This window comes from Nannospalax galili, unplaced genomic scaffold, assembly GCF_000622305.1.
Source record: "Nannospalax galili isolate Female #2095 unplaced genomic scaffold, S.galili_v1.0 scaffold690, whole genome shotgun sequence".
NCBI classification, from domain to species: Eukaryota; Metazoa; Chordata; class Mammalia; order Rodentia; family Spalacidae; genus Nannospalax; species Nannospalax galili.
The window spans coordinates 1,715,779-1,736,935 of NW_008329288.1; the positions used below are offsets into that span (position 1 = coordinate 1,715,779).

At 39.4% G+C, this 21,157-nt stretch overlaps 1 protein-coding gene across 9 annotated transcripts in view; it reads left to right on the top strand.

Moving 5' to 3' along the window:
- Cdon (cell adhesion associated, oncogene regulated) overlaps positions 1–21,157 on the top strand; it is a 125,364-nt gene that overhangs the window by 77,327 nt on the left and 26,880 nt on the right. For all 9 annotated transcript variants that reach the window (XM_029564357.1, XM_008834745.3, XM_029564360.1 and 6 more), the window contains 7 exons: positions 4,506–4,795; positions 6,214–6,388; positions 9,283–9,414; positions 13,514–13,717; positions 14,874–15,055; positions 16,057–16,162; positions 20,566–20,688. In XM_029564357.1, the coding sequence (XP_029420217.1) occupies positions 4,506–4,795; positions 6,214–6,388; positions 9,283–9,414; positions 13,514–13,717; positions 14,874–15,055; positions 16,057–16,162; positions 20,566–20,688 (1,212 nt within the window). The remainder of the gene's footprint in view (positions 1–4,505; positions 4,796–6,213; positions 6,389–9,282; positions 9,415–13,513; positions 13,718–14,873; positions 15,056–16,056; positions 16,163–20,565; positions 20,689–21,157) is intronic.

The following is a 21,157-nucleotide window of genomic DNA, read 5'->3' on the forward strand; positions in this document are numbered from 1 at the left end:
TGCCTGCCTCTGTCTCCCAAGTGCTGGGATTAAAGGCATGCACCACCATACCCTGCGATGTGTGTGTATTTTTATAACATATTCCACTAAGCAAAATAAGAGTGGTACTCAAAATTGTTAGCTGCATACAGGTACACAGGAGCTGCTTGGGTAGAACTTAGCAGGAATGGTTATTTTATGCAACTACTCAGCAGTATAAGGAGATGTAGGTATCATGGTCATGGTGGATGGAACTAGATGTTTTGTCTTTCTCACTTTAAATATGAGAAATATGAAACACTGAGAAGTCACATAAACTAACTTGCTTAGGTTAGATCTTTAAGATTCTCCTTGTTCCTGAATTCTGGTTTACTAAAGCTCAAAACAGTGCACTTCTCTGTAGAGAAACCCAAGCCTTATTAAATTCTAGCACTAATTGACAGCCACTTGTTTCTTGTGAGGGGAGAGTGAGCAAGGTCTAAAAGTGAGAGATGGTAACCTTCTTCTCCCTCTTTCCAGAGACCTTGTGACTTAAGGTCTTGGATGTACAAATATTATAGAGTGAGTTCTATCTGTTCAAAACTCTAATTAGGGTTGGCTGGGTTTCCTGCAGAGCCTTGGGTGCTGGCATGAGAGGTCACCATGGGGACACCCTGGGCAGGTATGGTTGTACACCAGATTTGGTTAGTTTCAGCTCAGACTCGTTAAATTCATTTACATTGCTGTTGTTTTATCCATTTTTTTCTAACTCCAAAACAGTCGACCTTTAAGCTGGGGATGGGAACTCATGCCTGTGATAGGCACTTGGGAGACTGAGGCAGGACCATTGTCACATGTTCCAGCCTAGCCTGGGCTGCAGAGTAAGAACCTGTCTCAAAAACCCAAACCAAATACAAACCAAAACAAATCTGCCTTAAAAAAAGGACGTGAATCTGGGAGGAGGGCCTGGGGTGGGAGCTCTAGGGGAAGCTGGAGGGAGGGAGGTAGTGGTGGATGGCTGAAACCAAAATACAGTGTAAAAATGTATGAAATTGAAAAAAAATTATAAAAATACAAGACTAGAATTCTGCCCATTTCATAGAGTTTTTTTTTTGAAGGTGAGCTCATTTAATAACACTTGAACACGATTTTGAAAATGAAGACAATCCTCAATGTAGGACTGTTTCACTTATATTTTTCAACTTATGACTGTTGTAAAAGTGATACACAGTCAGTAGAAACCATACTTTGAACTGTGATCTTTTCCTGGGCTGGTGAGAAGCACTGTGCTCCTCTTGTGATACTGGGCAGTAGCAGTGAGCCGTTCCTCCCCCTCAGCCATTCTACAGGGAGAGCATAGCCGCTGTCTGTGCTGTTGCTAAGCAATGGTGTTTGGTAGGTTGGTAGTATTAACTATATTTTTTCAACTTAATATTTTTCATTTATGATGAGCTTACTGGGATGTGACACCACCATAAATTGAAGAATATCTATATTTTTATTGTTACTATTTTTGTTTTATGTGTGTGAGTGTGTTGCCTGCATGTATATAAATGCACTCATGCCGTGCAATGCTTGCAGAGGTCAGAAAGGGGTGTTGGATTTCCCTGGAACTGGAGTTACAGATGGTTATTAGCCACCATGTGGGTGCTGGGAATTGAACCTGGGTCCTCTGCAAGAACAGCCAGTGCTCTTAACTGCTCAGCTATCTCTCTACCCCTAAGCATCTATATTTTTAAGACCTTTAAAATTATATTTAATGTCCTCTGATTACCCAAAGTACATTATTTGCAACAGTAGGGGTTAATTGGATCCCCTTTTTATAAAAGTTGTGGCAGGCTTCACTGCACCTGAAGTAACAAGTGGAATTTTGATGCTTTTAAAATGAACAGACTGCAGTATAAAGTTTTTCTCACACCTCTGTATAAGCTGAGGCATGTGGTATGGAAACTCTTTTGTGGCCAGATACCACTTCCTAGTGGTCAGTTGCCTGGAGGATCTAGGAAGCTAATGAAACGAAGTTCCTTCCCCACCACCCAGGCCACAGCTAATCCCCTCCAGTTGCACTAGCAGGCACTACGTCTACCCAGAATGTCCACTCTGCTCTGACTCATTAGGTAAACATGTCCATTCCAGGAGCAATATTTTCAAATTGTCTCAGTGAACTTAATTAGTTTTCTTGTACAGTATTTTCTCACTGGCTTCTTATTTTTTTTGATGGAGGATGATTCTAGGTCATTCTTTCTCTCTTAAACTAACAGAACTGATCTTATACTGTTCGTCTGGGTTTTCTTGGTTCTTAGTTCATGTGTGGTTCTAAAATCACAAGCATTTTTTACCAGGAACCTGACTTCATGTAACTTTGTTTCCTCTGTTCCTTTCCTTCAGAAAGGAGTGAATAATAGGAGACCTTTTTGTTGCCAGTGTTAATAGCCCTGGAGAGATTCCAAGCTGTCAGTTCTTTGGTCTGTTACACTGGCAGTATATTTGTTTCCACAAGCTGTCTTACACTTTCTTCCTTTTCTTCACAGCAGCACCACTAACTTCTTCTGACAGCTGTTATCACTTAGTGTTTCAGAACTCTTAATTTCTTTTCATCTGTAAAGTGGGAGGAAGTATTACTCTTTACCTAACAATCTTGTTTTGAGAATTAAGTGAGATTTTCCTTATTAAATTTATCTTGCACAATACTTGGCACAGAAATGTGCTCAGCAATTTTTTGGATACATGCACCTTTTTTTAAGTGCAAATAAATTATTTTAACCTTTCTCTATATATTTGAATGCTGTTGGTAGTAGGTACTAGGACTTGTTTTCACTGTCTTTAGACTGGCAGTTTCTTAAGCCAGCCTTTAGTCTTCAGTTCTGTCCTGAAGTAGGGCTTGTCAGTTCTCTCCTTCCATCTTTACATGGGTTCCAGGGTTTGAACTCAGGTCGTCAGGCTTGTTCAGCAAGAGCTTTTACACATTGAATCTTCTTGCTGGCCAGAAGTAGGACTTGAAATAAAGCCTGTTACGTTTTGTCTGCTCTGGTCTTATAATTTCCTGTTTTCTTTCCTCCCTTAGGATGAAGTTATGAAGGGTAGGTGTGTGTCTGTTGGGTTACTGGTATATTAGTTACTTTTCTCATTTCTGTGACAAAATATCTGACGAAAGCAATTTAAGGAAGAGATGGCTTATTTTGGTTCACAGTTTGAGAGTACAGTCAATCTTGGAAGAGAAGGTGTGGCAGCAGGAGCTTGAAGCAGCCAGTCTCATTGCACCCATAGTAAAGAAGAGAGATGAAAGGTGCTACACAGCCGCTTTTCCTCTTTATTCAGTCTGGGGCCCCAGCCCATAGAGTGGTAACACCGTATTTCAGGTGTGTCTTCCCAACTCAATTAGCCCCTTGTAGAGACTCCCTTCTAGACTTGCCCAGAGCTTTGCTTCCATGGAGACTCTAAATCTCATAAAGGTTAACTATCACAAGTGGGATACCTGTTGCTGTATACTGACTATCCAAATGATTAGTGACTGGAAACCACATCCCCTTCTCTTATTTTATTCTGCCAATTAGCTTATGTACTGGGGCAGTTATTCCTTTTGCCTCTCTCAGGGTCAGTAATTTGGTTGTAATCAGAAGACAGAGTCAAAATAGCTCTACTCCCCTGTGGACCCCCATCTCTATCTCTGTCTATGAAATCTCCACACAAGACCATCTGGGACATGTATATGGGGCAGCTAGATCAAAGAGCACAGTTAGCAGAACCAGGCCTTCCTGAAGCTTGTGCTGGGATTCAGGGTTGGAAGGGACTGCCTAAGTGTGAATTCTGGGAAATATGTTTGGAGATTCACTTCCCCTTGGATAAGATTCCAGTGCTGACCATGTTTGTTTGTTTGTTTGTTTGTTTGTTTATTGTCTTTTTGAGACAGGTCTCCCTGTAGCCCCAGCTGCCCTGGAACTCACTATGTCGACCAGGCTGGCCTTGAACTCACAAAGATTCGCCTGCCTCTTGACCATGTTATTTTTTAGTTACATTTATTTATTGTGTGTGGGTGGAGGTCAGTTCTCTCCTGCCATGAAAGCAATTCTGTGCTACTCTGTGGGTTCTGGGGATCAAACGCAAGTCATCAGGCTTAGCCGCAGGAGCCTTTATCACTGAGCCATCCTGCCATTCCCCCATGTTCTTTTTCTATCACCTTGTTCACAGTAGAATGCATTGCCTGTTGTGTTGGACTTACAGGGTTTTGAGTTAAGCAAGCAAATTGTTATTGCAAAAACAGAATACTAATATACAGCTAAGTACAAATAAAATATTGACATAATAAGAATAATTATACCAATCAGCTATTATGCCACGCTACTGGCTTTCCAAGTGAGCAGGCACACTGACACTAGAGGTTAGATGTCACTCTGAATGAAACACTGAAATGTTACCTGTTTTGACTTTCTGGGTTCAAGTTGTGCTCAGGATATCAGCCTGGGCATTGATGCCATTAGCTGGGTGGAAGACATTTAAAAAATGCATTTCTTCACACAGCTCCTATTACTCCTCTTTCCTCTCTGCAGTTCCTTTTGAAACAAATACAAAAGCAGCTACAGCTACACCTTCCAAAGCTACTCAGAATGATGAAAGAGACCCAAGAGACAGTTCGGAATCTGGCTTGCTGAGCTTGTTTCCAGGGAAGGTGCATTCCAGTGCAGTGGAATTGCCACTGGAGAAAAATGTCTCTGTCCCCGATGCACCTATTATACTGAGCCCCCCTCAGACCCACACACCAGACACATACAACCTGGTGTGGAGGGCAGGGAGGGATGGAGGACTGCCCATCAATGCCTATTTTGTGAAGTACCGAAAGGTAACACCTTCCCATTTATCATCTTTCTCTTCTTACTCCTTTACCGTGTGTGTGTGTGTGTGTGTGTGTGTGTGTGTGTGTGTGTGTGAGACATCTGCTTATTATGTGTTACATTGATGGAAGGATAGAAAATCAGAATTTTCTAGAATGAGTTTATCAAGATGTCCCCATCAGTCACACAGGATTGACCAACCATTCTTATAACAGCAGTAAGAATGAAGTATAAATATTTTTTTCCCAAATCGAATTCTAAATTCCAAGTGACCATGTAACAATTTCCCTTCCTCCTCCCGTCCCTTCTTCTTTCCCTCCATCCCTACCTTCTCCTTCTGTCTCCTGGGGATGGAACCTAGAACTTGGAGCTAGGTCAGTGATGTACCTCTGAGCTATACCTCCAAGCCCCCACCATTTAATATTTTCTGTCAAACCTCTTGTTTTAACCCCTTGAATGTCAAGCTTTATGAACTACTTTTAAAACTATAATTCTATCCCTTGTTAAGATGGTAAAATATAGTTACTCATCAAATAAAATAGTTTCTTATTAGAATAACTGAGCAAGGACTTCTGGCACTGTCTGTGGCTGTTGTTTGCACTGTGGCTATCTTCCTTTTAAATTGTTTATTTATTTTCAGTCAACCTCGGGCCTCTATCTGTTGGTTCTTCAGATATTTTTTCCCCTGAAGGCCTGTATTAAAACAAAATAAAAAAGCTCCTCTCTTATTTAATGGTATTAAGAAATGAGTGGAATGGGAGGAGATGAACTCATATTTAAGCTCTTTCTTTTCAAAACATTTTGGTCTATATTCTTTAATTATTGTCTAATGACTAGAAGAAAATAATCAAGTGCTATTGGTAAGTATATCCACTGGTTCTAATCTGAGGATTCTAGATAAGGAAAGTAAGACTTGCTCAGAATCTTACCTACCTACCTGAAAGCCTCTGTGTGATGTTGTCTTTTGGTTTTATAAACTAAGAAACAACTGATTGGATCTCTTATTTCTTCCAAAACACCTTGAACAGTATCAAGACACATGGCAGAAGGCTGGCAGTATATGATCCATAATTATTCATATAGACACAGTTAATGTCTGTGTATCTATTTTGTGTTATAAATACCAATAATATTACATGTGCATTTTATTCTTCCATTAATCCAGTAAGAAAGGCAATATTGTCCTCACTACAGGTAAAGGCAGAAGACTTTCAGATCATCAATAGGACCAGGCAACTTTATAGTGAGAACTGTGTATTCTTACCCCTTATGTTTCTTAACCTGAGAAGCATTGTGACTCTTTCTTACAATGATACATCGTTTCTGAAAACTTCTCTAGAATTATATGTGCTCTAGTTTTTATGTAGTTCGGAGTGAAGGTTTCCTGCCCTCTATCTCTTATTGTTCTGTGATTTTCTCTGAGCAGCTGGATGATGCTGCTGGCACAGTGGGCAGCTGGCATACAGTTCGAGTCCCAGGAAGTGAAAATGAGCTCCATCTAACTGAACTGGAGCCATCAAGTCTTTATGAAGTTCTAATGGTGGCAAGAAGTGTAGCTGGTGAAGGACAGCCTGCCATGCTTACCTTCCGGACCAGCAAAGGTGAGTGTCATCTTTCATCAGAGTGAACTGGCTACTAGTTCACTCTGCCATCCTAGTAGTAAGAATCCCTTTGTGCACTAGCAATTCTAAGATATAAATCAACAAAACAAGTGTATTATAGCACCTTTTTTTGAGCCATATTTGGGTGATATTCCATTCAAATATTCCACACATGTTCTTGCAAACTTTTTTTTGAAGTAGACCCAATCTAGTCTGTCTTTTTTTTTTCTTTTTTTAAAAATAATTTTATTGAACTTTTGAGAATTTCATATAGTGTATTTTGATCATATTTAGATACCCGCCCCTGTCTGCATCACCCTTACTACCCCCTCACTCAATTTCATGTACTCTATTAAAATTAAATATATATATATATGTGTATATATATATATAATATGTCCGCTAATGTGGACCATCCGTTGGAGCCTACCAGGAATCACATCTTTTAAAAGAGAAATGACTCTCCCCTTCCCAGCAGTCATTGGTTTCCAAAAGTTCCTCAGGTAGTGTTAGGGTTTTGTATTGTACCTACTTCCCCACATCTGTGTGGGATTTTTGTCTGACTTGAGCTTATGTAAGTCATGTGGATCTTGTGCATGCTGTCACCATTGCTGGAGTTCACATGAGTAACTTCCCAACTGTCAGAAAAACTGTTTGCTTGTGGTCATCCACCATCTCTGGCTTTAAAAATCTTTCCACCACCTCTTCTTCAATGATCCTGAGCCTTTGGAGGGAGAAGTTTGATAAAGGTGACCTGTTCAGGGATAATAACTCTGCACATTGGCCAGTTGTGACTTTCTCTGTTAATCACCATCTGCTGCATAAAGAAGCTTCTCTGGTGAGAGCTGAGAGATGTGTTAATCTATGGGTATAACAATAACTCATTTGGAGTTGATTTAATACTAAATCCATTTAGAAGAATAATTGTATTAGGCTCTCCTCAATGGCCTGTGGCCTGTCTAGTTATACGTTTCTAGACCTGATATCAATGTCAGGTATGGGCTCTGTCTTATGAAATGGACCTTAAATTCAATTAAAATTTGCAAATTCTTGATAAGCAACATTAAAATGCATGATACGGGAAAATCACAGATGATCAAGATAAGAACCAGCCCAGTGGAGCTTACACTCTGGTGTGGATACTTAAATCACAACTCCAAGAGAAAAGTTAATTCGGCTCTAGTACTTATCAAATGCTGTCCATGTGTTGGGCAGTACAAAATAACACTTCTTACTCTTGTGAACCTCACATTTTAGATGGGAGAAACAGAGACCTAAGTTCTAAGTACATTAAGGGGTAGTGTTAATGAGAAATAACTTCAGGGATGAACTGGCAGGTGTCTGGGCTGGGTTGTACTTAAGTAGGTGACCAGGGGTGTCCTTGTTGTGTAGTCCATAGTGAGAAGTTTAAAGGAGCAGAAGTGGAAAGCCATGTACATGTGAAGGGAAACAAAGTTCCTGGTAGATAGACTGACAGGCAGCAAGACCCAAAGAGATGTGTGTTTTGTATACACCTCAGGAACACTAAGAGGGTCATGGTGATGGGAGCAAAGTGGGAAGGTTGGGGGTTGGTGACAGTGGCCCAGTCACACAGCATCTGTGGAACTTGCCAGGGCTTTGCCAGTGACTCCCAGTGAGCTGGGAGGAGGTAGACCATTTGGGCTGGAGTGATGGGGTCCACTTATTCTAATGGGTTAGTTCCAGCTGTGGGATGCCTGAGGAATGGAGGCTGGTGGGGAAGGCAAAGTCACCAGAATGTGACAAGTACCACAAAAGAGTTCCAGAAGGATCTTCTTCCTGATGAGCAACCCGTGAGGAAAGCCTAAGCATTAGCAGCATGGCCCAAATGAATGGAGCAACTTCAGTGTGTAGAGAGGGGAACCCTGCAGAAGACTGTTCTAATAGGTGCTGTTAACAGTCTATGTGGGCTGAGAAGGTGTCATCCAGTGACCTTGGAAGAAGACCTTCCATATAATCACTGGTCAGAAATAATGAGCGCTTCCTATTTTAAATGAATCTTCAGTTAAATTTCCACCACTAGTTCCTAGTTATTTATAGTCTGACCTGTAAACACCGAATAATTGTGTTTTAGCTTAAAATCTTAAAAAAGCAAAAATAAAATAAAAACTCAATTTCATTTTTTGCCTGTTGAAACATTAAAAGTTAATGTGGCCGGGTGTGGTGGCACATACCTGTAGTCCCAGCACTCGGGAGGCAGAGGCAGGCAAATCTCTGTGAGTTCAAGGCCAGCCTGTTCTACATGGTGAGCTCCAGGCCATCTGGGGATACAGGAGACCCTGTTTCAAAAAGACCAAAAAACAAAAAGTTAATGTGATACTTTTCTGTGGGGGAAAAAATCATTAACAAAAACTCTCCAGTTTTGAATTTTATTTTGGAATGACTACATACATAGAGCAAAAAGGAAAAAAAAAAAAGGAAAAAGGACTCAGAAGAGCCTTCACTTGAGTCCTCATTCACTTGAGTTCATTTGGCATTTTTGCTGTTTTTTTTCTGTGTGTCAATTAAAGAAAATTAAAAGATAATACCACAAAGAAATATGGGTTTTGGCTTTCTCTTAGTGATACTAGAGAAAGGCAAAGTAACTTTGTGCCAGTTCTTAGAGTATTTATAATGAGGTGTTGTATTCAGACATGGGAAGGTATATATCTATATTCTATTTATGCTTCATAGTACTGGCTTTTTAAATTTTACATGCATAAGCTTTTTTTTTGGTGTTTGTGTAGCATTGTTTTTTATTTATTTATTTTTTTTTAATTTTTTTTTTACAATTAAAGTTACAGTTTTAACAATATGCAAAATATTATAGTAATTCAGATTTTTTGGCATAATCATTACATAAGCTTTTATTACATGTTTAAAATAAACCTTTCTAGAAAAAGCAGCATCTTCAAAAAACATCCAGGTGTCCTCTCCACCCGTGGGCATCCCTAAACGTCCTGTTATCTCAGAGGCTTCAAACAACAATTTTGGAGTGGTGCTTACAGATTCCTCTCGGCATAGTGGAGGTAAAGAAAAGAATCTTCATTTTATTTGTTTGTTTATAAATGTCACTATTTAGACTTATGGGGGATAAGATAGAACGGGGCATTTCTTATTTAGGTTCTGTCCTACCCAGCATAGCTTTTTTTTTTTTTCCACATGTGTGTGTATGTGTGTAGGGGGGAATTTGATGTTGAGTGTCTGCCTCCATTTCTGTCCACTGTATTTTCTGAAGCAGGGTCTCTCATGGAACTCGGAGCTTGCTAATTCTGGCTAATTTAGCCAGCCAGCTTGCTGGGAGATCCTGTCTCTGCCTCCTGAGTGCTGGGATTATAGATGGCTTCCATATCTACCTGGCTTTTTAAGTGGGTTCTGGGGATCCAAACTCCTATGGTAGACCAAGCTGCCCTTGATCTCACAGAGATCCACTTGCCTCTGCCTCCCAAGTGCTGGGATTAAAGTCATGTGCCACTATACCCAGTTCACCTATTTTTTTTAAAGATTTCTTTTTAGTTATATGTGAGTATGTACATGTGAGTATGTACAGATGCCTGTAGAGATCAGAAGTGTCAGAGTCCCCTGGAGCTGGAGTTACAGGTGGCTTCGAACTGCCCAGCATGCTTGCTGGAAGCCTCCCAAGTGCTGGGATTAAAGTCATGTGCCACTATACCCAGTTCGCCTATTTTTTTAAAGATTTCTTTTTAGTTATGTGTGAGTATGTGCATGTGAGTACAGATGCCTATAGAGATCAGAAGTGTCAGAGTCCCCTGGAGCTGGAGTTACAGGTGGCTTCTAACTGCCCAACATGCTTGCTGGAAGCCCAGCTCTTTTTTGTAAGAGGAGTACACATTCTGACCATCTCTCCAACCATTTCCAATGTCCTGGATTTAAACTTTGAGTTTAGTGCCATGATTTGTGTTTGACTTTAAAAAATATTCTATTACTACATTTTTATAACTCAGAAAAAGGTTTTTTTCTATCTTTGGCAAGAAAACTAAATTTATAATTTGAATTCTGAAAATCTCTATATATGACTGTGTTATAAGAGGAAGTGAGACTAACTTATCCAAATGTATAGTATAATGATAAATTTATTTTAAATTTATTATAAATTTAATGATAAATTATTTTACCAAAAAATTACATGTCATATTTTTTATTGCTGTATTTAGTTAATCTTAATGGCATTTAAATGTCTGAGCAGTAAAGTTTTCAAAAAAAAAAGCTTTTTTGTAGTATTTAAATTTCACGTTTGTCAATTTGAGCCTAATATGATTTAAGTGTGTGTCTGTGATCTTGAGATTAAAGCCAGGGCCATGTGCATGTTAGGCAAGTGCTGAACCACTGAGCTACATGCTCTGCCCTCTAATCTACTTTTTGCAATTATGGCAATAAGTCAGGACATCCAGGGAGGGATTAACAGTAGTTGTGAGCTGTGAGTTTCCAGACTTCCCTTCCATATTTTTATAGTTTTCCATGAGTTGGTCTCAGACAAAACCATAACCTAACATTTGAACTGCCCTCTTCAATGTCATGAACCAGGGGACTTTCACTTCAGAGCTACAGTTCAGTTAACTAAACACATTACTATGTGAATATCCACTTTATGAGAATAAAGCTAACATCTGAAAAGCAAATACTTACCTACTTATTTAACCCACTAACTACCACAACAGCAGAGCTAAAATAATCCTTGCTTTCCTGGATTTAAAGTATAGAGGATGATGCAGACATCTGAACCCATCCCATTGTGTAGACAGCTAAAAGAAAAGAAGAGACAGCTAAAATAGCAGTAGGGTTGAAAATATAGACAGATATATCAATAACAACAATTTTGTTTATTTTTTATTATATCCTTGGTGTTACAGAATCTCAGGAGAGATACCGAGAAGGGCATATAGTGGCTCACTAGGCTCCTTGGCATCCTGAGCTAAGCCTCAGAGGACAAGAACGATGCATTCAGATGAAGGAACAGGAATGACAGAGACATCTCATACAAAAGATAGACAGATGGCATGTCCCTTTTAGTGTAGAGAGAGAGATTTGATTTTGTGTGACTGGTTACTGAAGAGGATGATGCTAGTGTGAGGAAACAAGTAGGTGCCTGTGTCTTGTATGATATTCTTAAAAGTGTAATCTTGGCTGGTGAGATGGTTCACTGGGTAAAGGCGGTTGTTGCCTGACAGTCTTGACTTTGTTCCCTGGAAAACAACTCCTGCAAGTTGTTCTCTGACCTTCTTCACGCATGTGCTGTGGCACATGCCCCTGCCCCATAATCAATCAATCATAAAAAAATTTAAATATAATTTTTTCCTGGGAGCTATGAAGAGCACTAAAGGATTTTAATGAGGAAGAAGGAAAGAATAGCAAAAGATACAGCTAGAGAAATATCAAAGATAGCACCAGTGAACAAGGGGAAGGAGGGCATAAATGAGAGGGAGGAAGAGGGTACCTCAGGCTTGAGCAACTAGAGACCATTTACAAGGTGAACAGTAGATTTCAGGTGAAAACTATGGATTTAGGTGATGAGTTTGGAATTCTTCAAGCAGAAATCACTATAAGGATGATTTGTTCGCTCTTTGAGAAATGACTTTATGGGGAAGATAGCATATCTGTTTTACAGATGAGGAAACTGAGGCTCCAAGATTTTACAGTATGCTAGACAGTAGTGGGGCTTGGTATTCAAATCCAGATATTCCAGCTCCAAAAGCAGTTGTTAAAGGTCATGTGAAAGACACTAAGTATGTTCTTTTCTGTGTAGCTATTCTCTTCAATGACTTTCTTTTCCTATGACCTGTGCTATTTGGTGAGTTTGAACCTCATATTGTCACCCTAAGGAAGTCGTTTGGTTTTCCATAATTAAAGAGATGCACTAACATTTCTGCTCATTCTGTTTCCGTTGCTTTCTAGTGGAATGGCATATAGTAAGTATCACTCACAGTTGCCTGCTGAATGCATCCTCTGTGTATCCCGTAAGCCATTTGTTTTTTAAACACCCCCTTTTTTTTCTATGCAAGTACCATGTTCAGTGTCGTTTTCTTCTTTCTTATGTGTTGGTAATGGGGCTTGAAGAGATGCTGAGGCACAGCAGGAATTGAGAAGCATGGTCTCAGTAGAAAGAGGACTTCTTCCTTAGTGGTTTCACCAACCGTGGCCCAGAGTTGGCCTTCCATGGCCAGCTTTGGAAGCTCTATTGTCAGCATGCCAAAAAGAGCCATTGGCCTCCTGAGAACCAGCTGTTAAGGGAATTCACAGGTTACTGACATAAAACAGAGTGACAGTTTACTAGGGTGCAGTGTAATCGTCCTATGGGCCATCATTGTCAGAACCACAAAACCATTGGAACCAGTTATAACCACTGGATGGCTTGGTCAGGGGGAGGCGAGAGGCCTGCTCCTGATGTTTCCATATGCCATGGGCTAGTCCATCTAACATGCTAGCACCTGTCCTTGGCAGTGCTGGTGAACATTTGCTCTCCAGCTCCCTTCCTGCATGTTTGTCTACATCGCCTTTCTGATGGCACTTCTCCCATCTTCCCCCTCTTAACCTGAGCTCGTTCTCTCCTTCCGTTGTTATCAGGATTGATTTGTCAGTCAAATTTCATCTGTACTTGTGCTTACAGTCTTTATTTTAAAACAGCAATTCTTACATCTTGAGATATGTTAAAGGCGAACAGCATAGTTAATAATAATCAGCAGGTTACTAATGTTTTATGTAGTTTGGATGGACAAAGAAAAACATTTAAATAATACAACAGTTATAAGAACTTATTGTATACTGTAACCAGAATCAGACTTGAAGTACCAAATAATTACTTATACATTACTTTAGTCATTAATCTAAAATAGAATAATAGAAATTGTCTACTTTCTACTTTCAGTCTTTTCTAGTTAAGTAGTGAGTCTGTAATTGTTTGACTTTTTCCTTCCTTCTTGATTCCTGTATTTCATTTCCTGTAAATTTCATTATTGAGAACAGGGCATAGCTGTAATATTATTAACTAGGACAAAAAGCTTTTTTGAGGGGCTGTTAGTAACACAAGGTTTGGGATTTATGCCTTATAGTTTGTTTAGGTTATTTTTGTCTCTGACACCTGATGACAGCAAAATGAATGTTCATTTTCAGTCCCAGAGGCGCCAGATCGGCCTACTATCTCCACTGCATCTGAGACCTCAGTCTACGTCACCTGGATTCCCAGGGCAAACGGGGGGTCTCCCATCACTGCCTTCAAGGTGGAGTATAAACGGATGAGGACTACTGATTGGCTGGTGGCTGCTGAAGATATCCCTCCTTCCAAGCTTTCTGTGGAAGTTCGTAGTTTAGAACCAGGTAGAACTACTTTCCCCTGCTCACCCCATGCACACTTGTTAAAGTAACAAATGCTCATTGTGAAACATTTTGAAAATAAAACTGGAAGAAGAGAACGAGTTTCCTAAAATCTGTCTGTCTGCAGACAGTGTTTATATTTTGGTATATGTCTCTTCTAGCCTTTTTTTCTCTTTCTTAATTTTCCTTGGAATTATGCTATAAATATTGTTTTGCATTCCCCCATTGTATGTTTACCTTTTGTAAGTATATCATAATTTGTTTAACTATATTTCACTTAGGAGTGGTAGGAATTGAATTCAAGGCCTTGTGCATGCTAAGCGAGCACTCTACCACTGAGCTGTATCCCTGCCCCTTCACCATTCTGTTTCTGGATTCTAAATAGTTTCTACAATCCCATGTCTCCCAAAATCTTGAGCTTATATAAAAGAGATTAAACCATTAAGAGAGAAAAAGCATAAGTGAACTTTTGTTTGTGTTTATGACAACCTCTGCTTCTAGAGTTTTGCACGTACACTAGTGTAACAGATGTCTATTTCCAACCCAGTATCATAAGGAGCAGATGTAGTTAGTTAGTTCTAAATACAAGCTCAGTAACCTGTGTGGCATGGTGCAGATGTGGGATGGTGCAGCATCTGCTCTCAGCTGCATGGCATGGTGCTACTCTAGAAATGTATTCTTTATCAGACCTCACTTTCAAAGTGAAACGAATCTAGTTTTGGGGATAGATATTTCAGCTAGTACTATCTTTGATGGATATAATTTCAAATGAAAGGGCAAAAAGGACGAATATTCTCTTAGCTGTTCTTTGTCCGCTCCCTCTGTGAGCACCATTAAGCTAATGCTAACATTCATTCCCAGTAACTCCTAATGCTTCTTGGGGTCTTGAACATGAGATGTTGAACAGCCTCTTTGAGTTGAATGAAATTGGCAAGTGAGTTAAAAGCAATTTATAATATATAGGCATTGGAGTATGTTATTGTTATAGTAAATAGGCTCTTAAAAACAACTGCCATATTTTCAGTTTCTTACTTTGACTTATATAACTAAGAAAATAATTTTCCACTGAGCTGCATCCCCAGGCCATTAAAACATTACTATAGATTTTTATAGTTACATGTTTTTGTTGTTGTTGTTGTTTTTGTTCCCCTGACCCAAGGTTCAACATACAAATTTAGGGTCATTGCTATCAACCATTATGGCGAGAGTTTTCGGAGTTCAGCATCCCGTCCTTACCAGGTAGCTGGCTTCCCCAGTCGTTTTTCCAACCGCCCAATAACTGGACCTCACATCGCATACACAGAAGCCGTCAGCGATACTCAGATTATGTTAAAGTGGACGGTACGTGAGTGAACATCTTCTTAATGAGATTTCATGTCAACAATATAGTGTTCTCATAGTATGATAGATACTGTTAGAAACAAATTGTTGAACTTTTAATTGAGGGGAAGGGGAAGGGTATCAATATTTGTCTGAAGCACATACTCTAAGAGAAATAGGGTTAAAAATAAAATTATTCTTTCCTTTGCTATCCTCCAAGTGTTGTTAATTGCTATTTTATGATTTATTCTTTTTGAACTAAGAGTATATTTATTTATTATTTATTTATTTATTTATTTTTTGATCTTTTTTGAGATAGGGTTTCCCTGTAGCCCCGGTTGTCTTGTAACTCACTATGTAGACCAGGCTGGCCTTGAACTCACAGAGATCCACCTGCCTCTGCCTCCCGAGTGCTGGGATTAAAGGCATGCGCCACCACACCTGGCTTATTTTATTATTTTTATTTTATGTGTATGAGTATATTGCCAGCATGTAGGTAAGTGCACCCGTGTCATGCAATGCCTGCAGAGGACAGAAGATGCCATTGGATCCCCTGGAACTGGAGTTATGGACAGTTGTTAGCTGCCATGTGGGTGCTGGGATTCAAACCCAGGTCTTCTGCAAGAACAACCAGTGTTCTTAACCACTGAGCCATCTCTTCAGCCCCAAGTACATTTATTTTTTAACCTAATGAAGGGAAACACTCAGGAGGCAGAGGCAGATCTCTGTGAGATCAAGGCCAGCTGGTCTACATACAAGTTCCAGGCCAGCTGGGGCTATAGGGAGACCGTGTTTCAAAACAAAACAAAAAGAACCTAACAAAGGGTATTGTTTTATTTTTGTTTAGTTCTGTAGTAAGTTAAATGCTCATATACTTTTAATATTTCTGAATTAAGTTAAAAAATGCTCATAACATGTACTTGTAAAATGAAGCTAGCAAAATATTACCACATACATCAGGAAATCGTAATGGATGTTGCTTTCATTTTTATCTTTGATCAATCTTTGCTTCTATTTTCTAGTATATTCCATCAAGTAACAATAATACGCCTATTCAAGGATTTTATATCTATTACCGGCCAACAGATAGTGACAACGACAGTGACTACAAGAGGGATGTTGTTGAAGGTGGGGCCCCTGGGCAGGCTGGGGTCTTCAGAGGAGCTTTGGGGAGGGAGGGTCATAAGTATCATGACTCATCAGCACAGGCTAAGATTGAGTCAGAAATAAATTGGTATATGTTGTTGAATTTGTCCTAATGAAATCAGATTTTCCCAATTCAGTGTTATATATATGCATTTTTGTTGTAGACACAATTATACAACGTAGGGTTCGTTAGCATTTAATCTGAAAAAGATTGTGACTTCTGCTTTCTTTAAATGACCAGTGATCTGAATGTAAAAATCAATTGCAACTTCTTACTCAGTATGTTGATCTCTGTGTTAGGAAGCTTCATGTGAAACGGAAACATCTACCCACCTTAAGAGATGTTGAGAAGTTGAAATGTGTTGTATAGAAAAAAGAGAACGGCCAAGGTGTGAAGGGTGTTGAAACTGCTTTTCTGCTACATTTAAAGTAGTGTTCCTGTGGCCTGCTGGTATGACCAAGTTGGCTGGTCTCCACCCTTAGCTATGTTTCTTGCATCTTTTCTCATTGGAGTTATTCATACCACCCACCTTCTTTTGCTTTCGTCTTATACACCAAGATGTTTTCTCCTCAGACCCTTGGTATAGGGTAGTTCCTGCCTCCCACTCTTCCCCTCTCCAAACATTTTTATAGCTATTGTCACTTTTCTCAGTTGCGTGTTTACATGTCTCTTACACCAAATCTTCTCTGGCATTCTAACTAAAAATAAACTTTTTATGATTTCCTAGAGTCTAATCAGAGTCTAAATATACAAGCATGGGTGTTTTAAAATTATTTGTCTCCCCTACTAAATATTAACTTCCTTTGGGCATGAGATCTTTGTTTCCACTCCTGTGTGCTCAGCCCCTTAGATGGAGAGGGGTTCAGTATCAGATGAAAAGACCTATGAATGGAGCTCCCTAAAAGCAAGTGAATGTCTGGTGATGTTCAGGCTGGAAAAAAGGAGTAGCATGAGCATGGTCTTCAAGTGCTTAAAGGCCTTTTTGCTAGAGAGGAGAAAAGTCAGTTGGAATAGGACTTGTTACAAGGAAATAATATAAGAAAAAGCTTTCTAACATAACCTGTCTAGGTTCCTCACAAGGAGATAGACTCCCTGAGTCTGGAAGTGTTGAGTAGATTCTAGATACCTAATTCTTATCTTAGATGGGATTTTTGGTTTGGGAGGAAAATGTCCTCCAAGATCTGTTTTCAGTCCAAGAGTTCGATTTTTTAAAATAGTGAATGTCTTGGTTGGGTGTATAGTCCAGTGGTAGAACATTGTGGTTAATTTGTGCCAGGCCCTGGGCTCTATCCACAGTATAAATAAATAAGCAAACACATAAATAAATACTGGCAAACAGATTTTGTCAGAAAATCGCCCTCAGGCTAGGATTTACCATATGACTTGCTGCCATCAGATACAGAGCTTTTAAAATTAGTTTTAAGTATATCATACCACCTTAAGTATTATAGCATTTCTTTTTACTATTCAATGGAATTACTTTTGTAATGTAATGACAACTTTGTGATCTGAATTTTTATGCTCAGTGTGGTGACTGAACAATGAGGACACTTTGAATAAAGGAATGGTTCTTTCTCCTGCCATAATTTAAAAAAATTATTTATTATTTTTATTTGATGTGTATGCATGTATTGCCTGCATGTAGGTAAGTACACCTGTGTCGTGCAGTGCCCACAGAGGTCAGAAGAGGCTGTCGAGTCCCCTGGGACTAGAGTTACAGACAGTTGTTAGCTGCCATATGGGTGCTGGGATTCAAACCCGGGTCTTCTGCAAGAACAACCAGTGTTCTTAAAGATTGAGCCATCTCTCCAGCCCCATCTCCTGCCATAATTTTTAATGGCAAGCCTGCTTGTATTCTTAGCAGTCAAGACAGAAGCCATCTTTTGGGAGAGAAGTGACCACAAGGAGCCTAGAGGACATTAGGATGCTAACAAGAGTCCTCTTTGGTGTTGAGATATTGGTACCCTGGGTGTATTTGGTTTTGAATGTTCATTGAGTGGTACAGTTATGTGTAGCTTATCTGTGTGCATGTTTTACACCAATTATAAGGCTGTTAAAGAGAATGAAAGATATTGTGACTTCTGCATTTTCATCCTATTCAAGTCTTCATTTTAGTTCAGCTGGTTAAAAGAATGGGTGTATATGATTTTTATCCTTAATTTTTTTTCACACTGGTTGTCAGTGTTATAAGATGGTTCTAAACAAGGCAGATATAAATGAATAGCTGTGTCTTTATGGTTCCTTCTTCCCCACCTCCTCTAGTTGTGCTTTTTAGGAATCCCTGCTAGTAAACACTTTTTAAACTGTATTCCTTAGACAAATCTTTGAGCTTTACAAACCTCTGTGATCTAAATGTTGAGCCTGGGACTTGAAACGAGTTTAACAAAGCCTTTGGATCCAGTGGTGCTTGCAAATGTTCGTTTCCTAGTTCCTGGAAAGTTTGTTTATAAATGCAATGCACTGAGTAGTTAGATGTTTAGGTGGGCTCCACTGTGCTGTGTAATTTGCTTATGCCTTATTTTCAAGCTTATGCATTTGAAATTCTTTTTGTGGGAGTTGGAACTATCGGTCTGTTCTCCTAAAGCTTTCTTTGAAGATTTTGGTTACTTATGTGTGTACTAATCCAAAATTTAGGCTTTAAAAAATTGAAATAGCCCTTGGGAGGCAGAGGCAGGCAAATCTCTGTGAGTTCAAGGCTAACCTGGTCTACATATGAGTTCCAGGACAGCTGGGGCTACAGGGAGACCCTGTCTCAAAAAGACCAAAAAAAAAAATTGAAATAATTATAAAGAATATAATAAAAACAGTTAATGCTGCACTTAAATAAAGTATACATGTTCCCTGCGTACCAGTGCTCTTATGTTGAAGATTTTTATCTTGTAACATCGAGTCAAGTTCCAAACAAATCAGAGTAGAAAGGTAATGCTGATCTTTAGTTTTGTGCTTTTGGTTTAGTAAAGGGTATGTGCTCATTGATTGGTTTTAAGCCCAATAGTGCACTTGGTTGTCTTACCAGAGATCAAAAATTCCTCCTCTTTGCTGATCTATAATTGTTGACTTTGGAAGAAGCCATGACAATGGAATATAAATCTAACAAGATGTGCATTTTGACTGTTTTCCCTTAGAAGCATAGCAGAAGCCTATTTAATTCCACTTCTACAAGTTCTATGAAAAGAAAACTTTAGTTCTAAGGTAGGTGTTTTTAGTAAGTATAACCAGGTCAGGAAAGATAGGAAATATTTAGATTGTAGAAATAGGTCTATTCCAGTTTCAACCAGTTCTCAATTAAAAAAAAATTGGAGGGAGAGTCTCCTTACTTATATAAATGAAGTATAGAATTCTTCCCTCTTTGAGCCTTTTAGAGAGCCTTGATCCTAAACAAGCAGATTTTTGCCCCTGTGAAAGAGTTTATGAGTGAGAGGTTTTGTGCTGGTGACTTGGAAAGGTGACTGAGCTTCCATATTGAAATGTTTTTGTCTGTGTTGAATTAGAAAGGAGCCTGTGATACTAATCCTGTCAGCCAAACTGATTTGACTTCTGTGTGTGGTTTGGTTTTTCCTGCTCCCTTTAATTAATTCTTAAATCAGTTGGTGGTTTACTTGGATTTCTAAGAAACAGTGGAAACAGTTTGAAGAGTCGTCTTCTAAGAGGGATTAAGAGTTCTTGAAGAGTTAATTAAATCTGGTAAAAGGGCCCCTGTTTATGAAAGTTTGTCACAGGTCCATGGAAGTGAAAACGGAGAATGATTTACACTGGATTGCTCAGTTTGGAAGTGTTTCTAAATGAAATGTTGGCTGTGTGCCATGGATAACAGAGTCCCTTTAGTAGAGATACTTGTGTGGTTCAGAGACCCAGACTCAAAAGAACAGTGGTCTTGGAAGTAGCAGCTGAGGGCTTCCCATAGCAGTGTGCTTCCTATGGATCCTCAGCGATTTTTCAAGGAATCCAGTCATCTGTCAGCTCATGGCGTACCCATGGCAGTGGAAGTGAGAGCTGCGCAAAGGCCTTTCTTGGTCCCTTGCTCTGGGTGAGGTGTTGCTTTTTTAGTGGGTGGACAGAGTGGATGGCCTTGCTAGGCCGAAATAGGGACTGAGGACTTGAGATGTTTTTCACTTACACATGAAGTTAGCTAAAGACACTCCACTAATTTATAATAAATACTTCTGCCAGTGCACGCATACAACTTATTTGTTTATCTCTTTATCTGTTTTATATGTTATGTAATAGAAATACTGTTTATCCCTGATTCATTACTAAAATACTTAAACAAAGTTTATTTTTATTGCATAAACTACTAAATGGTGAGGGATGCTGCACCAGTCTCATTCGGAAAATACCATATAACCCCTTTGATGTTTTCATGGCTATCATCTCTCTTTTCTAGGGTCAAAGCAGTGGCACATGATTGGTCATCTGCAGCCTGAAACCTCCTATGACATTAAGATGCAGTGCTTTAACGAAGGTGGGGAAAGTGAGTTCAGCAATGTAATGATCTGTGAGACCAAAGGTAGGAGAGCGATGAAAGTTTGCATTTCTCTTTGGCTCCTGCTAGAATTCCAGACTCTGGATTACTTCTTTGACTTATTGGTATATTTCTTTGTGGAAATTACTGCTTTGGGCCAGTTTTTAGATGTATGTAGTTAGGCTGCCTCCATATAATATAATGTGTTGGCTAGAGCATTTATCTAAAAATAAAAAATTATCTAAGCACAATTTTATCTATTAATTTCCATGTGGCTATAAGTAAGTCACTTTCCTTCTCTTTTTCTCCATAAAAAGGGTAGAAATAGTTGGCGTGGTGGTACACGCCTTTAATCCCAGCACTCAGGAGGCAGAGGCAGATGGAGCTCTGTGAGTTCAAGGCCAGCCTGGTCTACATAGTGAGTTCCAGGACAGCTGGGGCTACAAAGAGACCCTGTCTCAAAAAGACCAAAAAAAAAGGGGGGGAGTAGGAAATATTTGCCAACTCTTTCTAT